Raw genomic sequence first — 14,482 nt, forward strand, 5'->3', positions numbered from 1 at the left:
GAAAGCCTGCTGTAGATTATGACTCTTTGCACGTGTTTGGATCAATTGCATACTATCATGTAATAGAGTCGAAATTGGATCCAAGGGCAAAAAAGACTATTTTTATGGGGATTACTTCGGGAGTCAAAGGATACCGCTTATGGTGTCCTATGACAAAGAAAGTAATATTCAGCAGGGATGTTACCTTCGATGAATCTGCTATGGTAAACAAGGTAACAAATGAAGATACCAAACAAGATGATGGTGCTTCTAAGCAGGTGGAGTTTGAGGGAAAATTTATTTTTCCTACACAAGAAGCAGAGGAGGAAACAAATGAAGATTATCCTCTGGAAAGAGAGCCAGTAGAGGAGATTCCAACTCAGGAACCTCAACAACAACTTGAATCAATAGCAACCAGCAGGCCAAAAATGATAATAACGAAACCTGTTCGTCTCATAGAGACAGTTGCTTGTGCAACCGCAATTGCAGCTGATGATGTTCCTACCACTTATAAAGACTCAGTCCAAAGTTCAGAAGAAGATAAGTGGAGGACTGTCATGAATGATGAATTACAGTCCCTTCATCAGAATCATACATGGAGATTGGCCAATCTTCCGAAGGGAAAGAAAGCAATTGGGTGCAAATGGGTATTTGCAAAGAAAGAAGGATTTCCTAACCAAGAAGATGTTCGCTACAAAGCAAGATTGGTGGCCAAAGGATATGCTCAAAAGGAGGGAATTGATTACAATGAAGTTTTTCTCCAGTTGTAAAACATTCCTCCATTAGAATTATGTTGGCTTTGGTAGCACAGTTGGATTTGGAACTAGTTCAGATGGATGTAAAAACTGCGTTTTTACATGGAAACTTGGAGGAGGAAATCTATATGACTCAGCCAGAAGGATTCAAAGTTGCTGGAAAGCAAAATATGGTGTGCAAACTTGAAAAATCATTGTACGGATTGAAACAATCTTCTAGACAATGGTACAAGCGATTTGACAAGTTTATGTTGCAGCAGGGGTACAAAAGAAGCAAATACGATCATTGTGTGTATTTGCGCAAGCTTAAAGATGGTTCCTTTATATATCTTCTCCTATATGTTGATGATATGTTGATAGCTTCCAAGAATTCGGAAGAAATTGATAAGTTGAAGATTCAACTGAAGAAGGAGTTCGAGATGAAGGATTTGGGTGAGGCAAAGAAAATTCTTGGCATGGAGATAATAAGAGATAGATGTTCAAAGAAACTCTGTTTATCTCAGAAAGAATATTTGAAGAGAGTACTACAACGTTTTGGCATAGATGACAAGACTAAGCCAGTTAGTACTCCACTTGCTCCCCATTTTAAGCTAAGTACTACTATATCGCCATTGGATGAAGCTGAACGAGAGTATATGTCAAAGGTACCGTACGCAAATGCTGTTGGTAGCTTGATGTATGCAATGGTCTGTACGAGACCTGACATTTCACAAGCTGTTGGAGTTATTAGCAGATATATGCATAATCCAGGAAAGGAGCACTGGCAAGCTGTGAAGTGGATTCTACGGTATATTCATAATACTGTAGATGTTGGGTTAGTTTTTGAGCAGGAAGGCAATCAGTCTGTAGTTGGATAGTGACTCAGATTTTGCGGGTGATCTGGACAAACGAAGATCAACTACAGGTTATGTGTTTACTTTTGCAAAGGCACCAGTTAGTTGGAAGTCTACTTTGCAGTCAACAGTTGCTTTGTCTACAACAGAGGCAGAGTATATGGCTATTACAGAGGCTGTAAAGGAGGCAATTTGGCTTCAAGGATTGCTAAAGGAGCTTGGTGTTGAACAAAATGGTATCACAATTTTTTGTGATAGTCAAAGTGCTATTCAATTAGCGAAGAACCAAGTTTATCATGCAAGGACGAAGCACATTGATGTTCGGTATCATTTCGTACGAGAAATCATAGAAGAAGGTGGAGTCACGGTGAAGAAAAATTCATACTATAGAGAATCCTGCTGATATGCTGACAAAAGTGGTGACTGCGGTCAAGTTTCAACATTTTTTGGATTTGATCAACATTGTTGAACACTGAAGATTGAAGATGAAGACACAACCAAAATTTGTTACCGAGAGAAAATTGAAGATGTGGAATTTTGCCAAGGTGGAGATTTGTTGAATATGGCAAAACTCCCACATCGGTGGGAGACTTAAGTTTGGGGGAATATTTTACCTATAAAAGGAGGCCTAATGTTTAGGATTTAAAAACACCTCTCATTTGCCCTCTTATCTTCTTAAGGCATTTGTATCTTCTCTCTTTAGTATTATTTCACTTGTATTTTTGGAGTGGAATAAAATATTGGTTGTGTCCGAGGAGTAGGCAAAATTAGCCGAACCTCGTAAATTCTGGTGTTCCTTTTATTATTGTTTTATTGTCTTATTTATTATTTGGTGGCTGCCATAATTTTTGGTATACTAGTTGTGACTCATTCACACTATATACATTTGACTTCCGCAACACAGATGACTGCAGGAGATCTTCGGTACCAGAAAAATCATCGTCTGTGCTAATCTCAGCTTCTGTGGTGTCGTGAATCCTAAAATCCAGATACAATACTCTTTAGTAACAGAGAAAGGACTTGTACAAAAATCAAAAAGTTACTGACAAAATGATCAAATTTGCCTCAAGAATGAGTGGAAAGAAAATACTCAGCTATGCAGCTCTAGCGACTCAACTAAGAGTTCAATGAACTGATTCAATGTAAAAGAGTCCGGGTATCCAATCCAAAACTTAGGGCAATGCATTGACTAGTCCAAGACTTTTATAAACCCTTAGATGCCCCTAATATACCTGTTGTGGACATTATATGACTCAACACCCTCTTTTATGTGCAATATAATTTTAGGGTTAATACGTGCACTTTAATGCAGACTTAAGTGTATTAGAAAGGTCTTTCTAAAGGTTGCTCAATATCATGCCAAAGAATTTGAACACACCAATGCAAAATCATAAAGCAATGGGTGGAGCATCCCCAAACCTTTATAGACCTCTTTTGACCAATGTGGGATTGCATATAATCAACACCCTGTTGAATCGTGTGAACCATTTCATCTAAAAGTTCAAAATGTTAACAAAACAATACTTTTATTTATTTATTTTAGGTCTTCAACACACTCCCTCTTGTGCAGCCGAGATTCTTTTTCATGGGCCAAGCAAGTGGAAGTTTTCTTTTTAATGAAAGAGTGAGGTAGACTCGAAAGCAGGATCTATGCTTACTTCGATACCATGTTGAAATGGTAAACACTCTCACCTAAAAGCTTAAATTATTGAAGAGTGGATATTTGATTTATTTATATCTTCTACATCATACATCCTCCGGATGCGGCCCTTCCCCGGACCTTGCGTGAACGCGGGATGCTTCGTACACCGGGCTGCCCTTTTTTTCTACATTTCTAACTTCAGATCATGCAATTTTTGCTCCCTATAGACAGAAACCAAGAACTATAGAGAAAGAGTGATGGATAGATAGTAGATAAATAATTTTTAAACAATTAGATTATAGACAAACAGTCCTGGACGGAAGCACAATCAAATTAGATTATAGACACAACAATCCTGGATGGATGCACAATCAGATGAGCCAGCACATGGGGACATGCACCATGAAGCGTATAAAGTGGGTACACTTACAAAGTTTGACCTCTGGTATCATTTGAATATGCATCCAAGTAGTCACTAGTTGAAAACAAAACAGGAGAGGTCAAGTTCCTTGCATGGTTTGCATACCTAGGTTGCATGCCCTGGAGAGATATTTGGGAAATAGAAATCTTATGGAACACATGAAAAAGTTAAGAGAAAAGATTAGCCTCGTTTTACTTCTATAATAAATAAATGGTGAGAGGCTAGAATTACTGTGAAAAAAGCTGGTTTAATTGTCTAGATTACTTGTTGCATCATAAAAATATCCGCCAATTTTGTTCAACAACACATATGTATTAAACTCTTATTAAGTACTCTACATATGCAGGAATAGAGCCTTCAAAAATTAACTTCTGGAATGTGTAATCAAAATTAATATATTTGCTTGATATTAAAAGACAAAGAGGGGAGAAGCAATGAAAAACAGAGAATATGCCAGGTAAAGGACAGTACTATATATAAGACATGGTTACATACCATCAAAGACAAATTTTTTTGTCATTTATTTCATTTTTCACATATTATTACATTGGAAAAAGATACATGAGAAAAAGAAAAAGTGACACTTCTATTGAGGGATTGTCAAGACCTTTTACTGGACAAATTAAATTCTCTAATGTTCACTTTTTTCCATCCATGGTAGCAGGACTTGGAAAATCATCTACAGGTGGAAAACTATATGAAACAATGGATGGTTTAGATCAAAAACAAGAAAGGGAGAGAGGAAAAGAAACCATGCAGAACAAAAAAAAGTAAAGAAGACAAGAAGAATGGAAAGGAGCATCAAATTTTAGTTTGGGGTTTGATCTAAAGAAAAAAAGGAACAAACTGGTATTCCCTTGACTTTAATACATTTATATGCATTTTTAAGTTCATAATATCAAAGGTCAGTTTTGGCATAACAGATCGCCAAAGAAGGTTTCTTTTCCTTTCATTTATACCTGAAAAGAACTAGAGTTTTGGTCAATTTTCATATTAACTGCCCTTGCTCTCCCCCAAAAATTCATCCAAACTAAGGGGGAAAAAAGAACTTGTTCCCTACTATTCTAGAGTAAAAACATCTCATTACAGAGAATGATTTAAGACCAGAAAAAAGGAAAAAAATCTAATTCGGTCACATTGCTGTTAGAAGATCATAAAAGATCAACAACTCAAGATTTTATGACATCAAGAAAGCCAGTGTTCTTTTTCATGAAGTGAAAGTTGTGTACATAAAACTCCAGAACAGGTTGAGTCCAATATCTCTCTTTTAGCGGAACCTATCTCTTTCTTTATATTCAACCTCGCTGAACGAATCTCGACTTGAACTCATCAAGCAATGAACAAATAAAATATAGCAAACTATTAGCTTGCACTTTTTTTTGATAATTAATATTCCAAAAGTATCTTAGAAACACGTATCAGATGTAACTTTGCAACACTTTATGGTAGGAAGAACAACTAGAACCCAGTATCAATGGGTATATCAATATCATTGAAAAAGACCACAATCTGAACATTTGAACAAAAAGACTTCCACATCATTCAGGACCACATTTTTCAAGGCAACAGGCAGGTTTAGAAAGAATCAAATAAGTTGGACCAGGATAGAATATCTAACACGTCTTTTAAAACTATCACCATCTTGTAGTGGAAAAGAGAAAAACTTAAATTTATTTTAGACAAGATTTATCACCTGCTGTTGGCATTTTTAACTTCAATATCTAAATTTATCCAAATTTTCTCCCTAATTTAAACAGATTTCATACTTCAACTAGAACCCAGTATCAATGGGTATATCAGAATCATTGAAAAAGACCACAATCTGAACTTTTAAGCAAAAAAACTTCCACATCATGTCAGGCCTCTGATGTCCACATTTTCCAAGGCAGCAGGCAGGTTTAGAAAGAATTAAATAAGTTGGACCAGGTTAGAATATCTAACACGTCTTTTAAAATAATCACCATCTTGTAGTGGAGAAGAGAAAAACTTAATTTATTTTAGATAAAGATTCATCACCTGCTGTTGGCATTTTTTTTTATTTCAATATCTAAATTTATTCATATTCTTCTCCCTAATTTAAACAGAATTCATACTTCAAATATACTAGTGCAGTATTTTCAGGAGGCAAAAGAACTCTTCCTTGAAACTTTTTACTGATATCTAGGCATTACCAAAAGTAAAGCAGCTATCCAGACTATGTTTAACATCCCTGCAAAGAATTAAGTACGAGATTATTCAATCTCAGTGGAATCTCCAATATATAACGAGATAAACCAGAACAACTGCAGGAACTACCTCGAGTCAGAAGTGAAAAGCAGAAGCAAAAGTTGGTGTTCCCACGTCGTATATTGTTGGACTGTGTAACCATCTCATCTAAAAGCTTAAGTTGTTAGAGAGAAAATACTTTTAGTTACTTAATTATGCCTCAACACGCCCACTCATGTGCGGACCTGATTCTTTTTCATGGACCAAACACGTGAATTCTTTTTTTAAAATGGGTGGCAGGGAAACTCGAAACCAGGGCCTTTGCATGCTCTCATACCATGTTGAGGTATGTCACCATCTTATCGAAAAGTTTAAGGTGTTAGAGAGAGCACAAAAATAATTACTTAATCATGTCTTAGCAGATATATCAGAAACAGCTTCTCTACCTTCACAAGATAGGGCTAATGTCTGCGTAACCACCTTCCGCAGACCCCACTTGTGGGATTACACTGGATTTTTTTTTTGTTTTGTTATCTCTCAGAAGATATCAAAATAGAGATTCTTTAACAGGATAAACAATCATACAGAAATCATAGTTTCTAATAGATAAACCAGCACAAGCAATTAGCCAAGATTCAACATACCTTGTTATCCTAGAAAGAAAAAAAAAAGTCACAGATCCTACAGCTGTAGAGGAAAGCAAAAGATGTATAAGAAAGATGATACTGGAACAGTGGCCTCTGAAAAATTACCTCCCGAAATCTGAATTCCATCTTAGTGAAAACATTGTCAACTTTCTCCAGCATCCTTTGGTAATAACCGTTTCTTGAAACCACCATTGTCTCAATAGTTCCTTTCTCAAATAAAAAGGACGATCTGAAGCTTCGGAATTCGCTTGAAAACCCATTGATGCCAGGAAGTTCTTCAGGAATACCGTTAAATGGTCCAAAAGTATCACAGAACTCAAGTAACTTTGTTATTATTTGAAGCTGTTGACCTGCTCGGAAAAGGGGCAGTAAACAATCCTCCAGAAACAAAGGTAAAACTCCCTGTCGCACCTGAGATATTGACAGACTCCAAAGTTGACACAATAAGCATATCAGCATTGGAAAAAAATTAAAACTCCAAATTCTAGGCAATGACAGACAGCATTACCCTAACACTTGCTAATGGAGTCATTAGAGATTCCAGTGTTACCCGGCTCATGATCAGGTTGCTCTTTCACAATTTCCACGATGAACTCTTTAAAAGGATCAGCAATTCTACCTTCAAAAATCCATGCTCTAATAAATCCGCAGTACGGTTCCCATGAACGTAGAAACAGGAACTTCAGGAGAGCACAATGGGCTGGATCAGCCATCTAGCCAAAAAAAAATCCAAGGAACGATACCAATAATAAGCAAAAGAGACACCTTATTTAATATCTTATACAAAAACTTCAGATCCATAAAATCTCACACCTTGTTTCACCCAAAATGTAACTTTTTCCACAATGGTGAATGGAATGATACTTAGCATCACACATTATTGTAACAGCCAAAAATACTGAGTGCACCATTCGGACAATATCGACATCGCAGTTAAATACCTTAAGTTACATATTTTCCATTAAGAATGCAGGCTATTTCTTTCCTACTTACAAAAATCTCTTAGCAGAATCACATGCCCAGCCACAAGAAACACATCCGAGAAGTCCCTCACCATCGGAACTGAATAAACATGAGGAGCCTTAGCACTGACACTCATCATAAGAGCCCAAATAAGGAAGACAAATCCTTCCCAACCGCCCGCTGGGTCTTCGAAATATAAAATCCCAATAGGACATAATCCGTCGAACATCGCCACTCAATCCGTGGTATTTTCCGGCATAGCCAAAAGCGCTGCCTTATCGCAATAGTTCAGAATAACACAATACGGAGGCAACCAATCTGAACCAAATATCATATACAAAATCTAACATACCAAGCAAAGAAAGATCCACTCGGGCCTCCAAATCTCGGTAGTCACTAAACAGTGCTGATACACACGATCTACGACCACAACATAGCCTGGATAAGAGAACTTCCGGTCTCCAATTTCCATGTAGCACACAAATCACCATACCTGATCACAAATTCCGCCGTCCGAATACATATCACACCTCAGGTACCCAGTCATTCCACGAAAGATATCCTAAAATTCCTATGTGCCATACAAGCAACTCGAATATCAGCAGTCGATCCAGCCCGAAAGTGCCTCAATACTACTGAAGTGCCATGAACTTAATCACATTGCCCTTTTTCTGAAACCTACACTCTCGTCAAATCACTTCCAAATAACAATACCATTTCCTTAATCATCTGAGGCTACCCGCTGCCTAAGAGTGTTATGAACTTCCTTTCAGAACTGAACTGAAACCTGCTACACGCAAATCTCGATCCTCCACAACATATCGCATATACCATACCATCCAAGGATAACACGAAAACTTTTATCTCCCTTCCGAGCCATAAACACCTACGCACTCAACTAGTCAAGAACTTCCATTGATCTCATCTAGAAGAAAAATCACTACACCTCCCATCCCTTTCATATTCGTAGAAAAATGCACCTCTCCAACCACGGTAGAAATCAACAAGAACTCTCCCAATTCCGTTTGCACAAATTCAACCGCCAGGATTGAATCCTTCTAACTAGACCAAACTAAGTAAGCCATCAAAACCCATGAGCATTCCTGCAAAATACCTGTAAGAACCCATTACCTCGAACACACACAAAGAATTGATCATATCCTTACCATACCGATTCGGTCTACTATCAAGCTACTCATATATCTAAATTCCTTCTAATTCATTTTTAACTTGATGCTCCCTCTTGCTACCACAATCTCTCAACCTAGGTTTACCTCACGAGACCCAAGCATAACTCCACGCTATCTAAGACCCATAAGCCACCGAATACTCTCTTAAATATTCCCAAAATACCCCATTTCGAAACACCTTACTCTAAAGAACTTCTTGCGATCAAAATCCGTTACCTTTGTCCTCCTGACACTGATATATGTAGAATCCCATATTTATTATAGAAATTACCACAAGTCTTGACATCTTCCAATGAAAATTCAGTTTCTAATCACACATGCAATTTTAAAGCACTCAGTTGATGTATATAGACTCTTGAACACATTAGAACTATTCTCGCAAGTCATTCACTCTTATTCAATCTACAACTTACTGACCTAACGAAAGAACCACCCATGCCTCATTGGCACTCCGATATCGCAAAAATGAAATCCTCATCCCAATACAACCAAACAACTTCCTGCTCTATGCGCCGAGCATCCTTTACTAATAACACTCTAGACATTCCGTGATTCATATACTCTATGAAGCATAATGTGACCTTTGTCAAACTTTTCCTTTACTCTAGCTATAGCTAATTCACTCGCACGCCCCAAACCGGAACTAACATAGCACCTAACCGTGCATTCAACTGCTCACAGCAGCCTCCCCCACTTGGCTCGAAGCCATAGATCAAGACACACTCAATAACTCATAACACTTTTACTCTATTGATGCCACAATACCATAGTGAGATTAAACTCAATCATTTATAAGTTTGTGAAAACACAGATCATCCAGTACCGTAAATCTTCTGCAAATCTCGCATTCATCCCCGCAACAGTTAAGCCCACTCTCTTAAGCGAACCGAAATTTCAAATTTCAACACGTACCCTTCAATTACACATGAGATCTTCTAACATACCCATAAGGATCACACCCCTTCAGAACATCCCTTAGGGGATAACCCACGCGCTTCGCCTTAATATAACATTTTCGTATACCTTCCACCGTCATACACATTACACAACCAATTAGTCTTCCTGAGTCTGAACTCAAACCGCAACATGAAATTTACTCCACTCTCAACTGGAAACATGAAAAGTATTCTTCACGCGCCCATAACTCGGGGCTACACATCCAGTCACAATGGAAATCATACACTTAATAGTTCACCTATCATCCAGCAGATCTTCCTCGACACTCCCAAGTTATATAGATATATCTCTCAGTACTGACATACTGATCACATAGATATCCAACCGCCACTTCCACTAATAGGGACAATACCGAACATATAGGTTCAAAACGCTTACTCACACAATCAGTACCTCGGTGCTCAAGCCATAGACAAAGATCCGGCCTCAAGTCCTCCAAACTGGCCTAACATCAACTCACAGAGATCACATCTCGCCCATCGATCGGGGAATCACAAGCCATCAAGGCACATCTAATTCTGAGCGCTCATGCGCACATACGAACGCGTGGAAGGAATTTCAAGAGTTACATTTCAAGCTGAATCAAGTACGCACGATAAGAATTCCAAGAATGTGAAGTTTTCCTAAAGGTTCTGCAGCCTCTCGAGGAAAAATACAGACGTCTCTGTACCGCTCCACGAGACTCTACTAAACCTGCTCATGACTCGTGAGACCTAGTAACCTAGGCTCTGATATCAACTTGTCACGACCTAAACCTCGCAACCGATCGTGATGGCGCCTCTCGTGAAGACGAGGCCAACCAACTAACCCAACCCGTCTTTAAAAAAAGACAGTTAAACATGAATAAACAACTTAATTATGAATTTATAATATTATTTAGCGGAAATATAGCCCAACACAGCCCTAGTCGGGGTGTCACAAGTCACGAACATCTATCAGAATGTAAATCCACTACAAGGTCTAAAATATACAAAACCGGAATAATGAACAAAAGAGAGAAAAATGGTGCTGCGAACGCTGGCAGTCACCTCATTAACTTATATAACTCTGCCTCTGATCAGCCAAAACCCTCTACCGGGTGAATAGATACCTGCATCTGCACACGAGGTGCAGGGAGTAAAGTGAGTACTCCAACTCAGTAAGCAATAAAGGTAAATAACAATTGAGCAGTAAGAAATCACGTAAAGCAAACCATCATGCTCTATGGAAGCAGTGAAGAATCCTTTGAGAGAAAGCAATGAAGCTGTGAAATCTTTAGAAATATCTAGCTCAGTTTAAAACCTCTTTTTGAAATTACTTTTTTTAACAGTTATGAAAATAAATGCAAAACAAATAGTGCAGATAAGCATAGAGGTCCGCCTTTCGGGCACCACACTCGATTAACAGATAATGTCAGGCAATCCGGTGGATATCACACGAAGTAGCACAAATAATAGGTAATGGCAGACAAATGAAATAAAGTAAACACACCAAAACAGTACTAGTACCGCTGCGACGTGCAACCCGATCCACATATCGCTGCGGCGTGCAGCCCACTCCATTTATCGTCGACGGCGCTCACTGGGGGTGTGCAGACTCCAGGAGAGGCCCCTTACGGCCCAAGCGCAATAATAAGCCATCTCGTGATATCAACTAGGCCCTCGGTCTCATATCAATATCAGTATATCACTGCTGCGGCGTGCAGCCCGATCCAAAGTATCCTCACAAATACAGGCCCTTGGCCGTACTCAGTCAACAAAATCACATAAGCCACTCGGGCAACGGTAAAACATGATGCTCAGCCCAAAGTATTTTTAGAATTATCATTTCGAGTGTCTAAGGCATAATAAACTTGGCTGAGTTTTAAAACAGTGAAAATATACATGACTGAGTTCAAATATATAATTAAATCAGTAAGGAATTTTCAACAACAATCCCCGAAGGGTTCAAATAATTGGCACGAAGCCCAAATATGGAAATCAGCCCAAATTAAGATGATAACAAGTAATTTCAGTCAAATACACAGTAAATTCATCAATCGGGACGGACCAAGTCATAATCCCCAATGGTGCTCTACCCCACGCTTGCTATCCGGCGTGCAAGTCACCTCAATATAGCACTACGATGTGCAAATCCGGGGTTTCAAACCCTTAGGATGTCATTTACAATCATTACTCACCTCGAACCGGCAAATTCTCTAGCTCGCGACGCCTTTGCCTCTCAAATCGGCCTCCACGCGCGTCGAATCTATCCAAAATCAGAGTGAATACATCACATTATGCTAAAGGAACAATATCCAATCGAAAACAATCGAAATATATCAAGAATCTCAAAATTAGCAAAACCCGAGCCCCGGGCCCACTTCTCGAATCTCAGAAATTTTCACATCAACGGGTTCCTTATCTCGCCACGAGTCCATACATACCAAGAACTCTCAAATCCGAGCTCAAATGACCCATCAATCCCCAAATCAAATTTCAAAATCTCAAGCCCTAGTTCTTTAATTTTAGGCTTAATTTTCATAAATTTCAAGGTTAATTTCACATAATAATCGTGTTTTAAGATCATAGAACTTACCTCCGATCAATCCGCTTCGAAACCCTCTTCAATTTCTCCCAAATAGCTCTCAAGATTCTCAAAAATGGTGGAAAATAGCTTAGGCTCGCGGAACAAAATGTTTTAAAAACGCCCTTCTGCCCAGCTGGTATTTCCTCTATGCGAACGCGGTCAAACCTCCGCGTTCGCGATGAACAAAATTTTTGTTGACCAAAATTAGCCTACGCAAATGCGGTGCCCAACCCGCGAACGCGATGCCTTGACTTCTCAACTTACGCGAACGCGGCCCACACTGTGCGAACGCGAAGAACAATTGTGCTAGGCCCTCAACTTCCCCTATGCGAATGCGTACGTACCACCGCGAACGAGGTGCACCAAATCTTAACCTTCCGCGATCGCGGACCCTATATCGCGAACGCGTTGAACCAGACTCAGCCCTGCCGAAATTCTTGTATGCGATTGCGGCCCTTGGCTCGCGATCGCGAAGACCAAAAATGCCCTGCACAGCTGCTGCAATTTTCTGCAATATTTTACAACTCTAAACTCCCCGTTAGCCATCCGAAATCACCCCGAGGCCCCCGGGACCTCAACCAAAAGCACCAACACACCCCTAAACATCATCCAAACTTGTTCCAACCATAAAAACGCCTCAAACAACACTAGAACCATCAATTTACATCGAACTCAAGCCTAAGTTCTTCTAAAACATCCGAAACACGCATTCGATCAAAAACCCGACCAAACGACGTCCGAATGACCGGAAATTTTTCACACATATCACAAATCACATAATGAAGCTACAGCAACTCTCGGAATTCCATTCCGACCCTAAAATCTCACCTATCAACCGGAATTCGCCAAAACAAGCTAATTTCTACACCGGACCTCGAAAACCAATTCCGATCACGCTCCTAAGTCTTAAATCACATAACGAAGCTAACCAAATCACAAAAACTCCGATCCGAGCTCATATACAAATAAGTCAACTCTTGGTCAAACCTTTCAAATTTAAAGCTTTCAACTGAAATTGTTTTTTCAAATTCCTTCCAATTTCCTGAAAATCAAAACCCACGATCTTCATTAGTCATAATACATAACACGGGGCAAGTCATGCCTGAGAACTGGCGATCAAAGTGCAATAGCGCAAAATGACCGGTCGGGTCGTCACAGCGGGCCGCCTCCAAACAACCCCAAATCTTCACCCCCACAATCCCAAGACCCTCCTCAGTCCCAATCTACCTTTGATTTCCCCAGAAAACCACCCAAATTCCCCAATTAGTAGATCTAGAATTTCAGAAAACCTAGATCCATCCCTTTTGTGAATTTATTCCAAATTTCGGCCAGTTTGGTTCTAATACTAACATCAATCGATTACTCTCAGTTAGAGCTATCGATTGATGGCAGGTTCATCTAATTCCACGACGGCCGGAACTTGGACAAACATCCGTTGACTCACCGAAATTCGTCTTCTCTTCGACTTTAGTAGTCATCAGTGTATGTACCACTGATTGAGTCGTAAAACTCAAAGTCAGTGGTCATTCGTTGATGACCACCGTTGGTCAAGAAGATCCTTCGACAGACAATCATTTGATTTCTTAGAAGGTAATCCCAAAACCATTTGTTCCGATTTGTTTGTTCTTAGCCTCATTGAATCCTCACTCTTCGAGTGTAAGCACAAAAAATTTATCGCCAGAATGCTGATTTGAAGCAAAGACGAGCAATTGAAGTGGGCGTTCAATGAAATTGTTATTATGAAGTGGTTGTTATTAATTGTTACATTATTTTCAAGATTGAAGAAGAGGGGTGGATTAATGGCGGAAGGAAGAGGCACTACTGATTTGGTGAAGATGAAATTTTTTGGTAAGAAAGTGAAATTAATGTGTGGAAAATAAAATATAATGGGACCCACATAAAATAAAGTTAAATTTAAAAGAAAAAAGAAAAAAACCTTAATTTTGAGGGTTTCACGCGCTTAGAATTAAGTATAAAGCACACACTTTGCCATGTCAGCGTGAAGGGTTCACGAGGTCATACTTTAGTGGAGAAGGAGTGTCCAACTGAAAATGGGCTCAGTTGAGGTGTCTTGCTGGCCATTGAGGACAACTTGAAGTGGCCGTTTATGTATTTCGCGTAAAATATATGCTACCATTGACAACAATCATCGGCAACGGAAACAGTATGGGGGTCATCATACTGACGCTCCCTGATACGATCATAAAGAGAAGACCGAGAGACCACACAAGCCAATACCCGACTCGACTCAAAAATATCCAATCTCACAAATTGGCCGGCTAAGGCCTGAACATCCAACGCCATGGGCCTCTCTACTGCTGGTAGATATGCTAAGCTCCCCAA

General features: G+C 39.3%; 1 protein-coding gene across 2 annotated transcripts; it reads right to left on the reverse strand.

The window, feature by feature from the left end:
• Positions 1 to 6,460: 6,460 nt before the first annotated feature.
• Positions 6,461 to 7,191, reverse strand: LOC109241633. 2 transcript variants are annotated; one of them, XM_019408387.1, is made up of 2 exons: positions 7,033 to 7,191; positions 6,461 to 6,893 (listed from the first exon to the last, which is right to left on the reverse strand). In XM_019408387.1, exons 1-2 carry the CDS (start codon positions 7,039 to 7,041, stop codon positions 6,489 to 6,491), a joined length of 414 nt encoding a protein of 137 aa, XP_019263932.1. In that variant the 5' UTR covers positions 7,042 to 7,191; the 3' UTR covers positions 6,461 to 6,488. The 2 variants fall into 2 exon arrangements, with proteins under 2 accessions (XP_019263932.1, XP_019263931.1); XM_019408386.1 differs by having other exon boundaries at positions 6,991 to 7,191.
• Positions 7,192 to 14,482: the final 7,291 nt, after the last annotated feature.

Source organism: Nicotiana attenuata, unplaced genomic scaffold (assembly GCF_001879085.1).
Source record: "Nicotiana attenuata strain UT unplaced genomic scaffold, NIATTr2, whole genome shotgun sequence".
NCBI lineage: Eukaryota > Viridiplantae > Streptophyta > Magnoliopsida > Solanales > Solanaceae > Nicotiana > Nicotiana attenuata.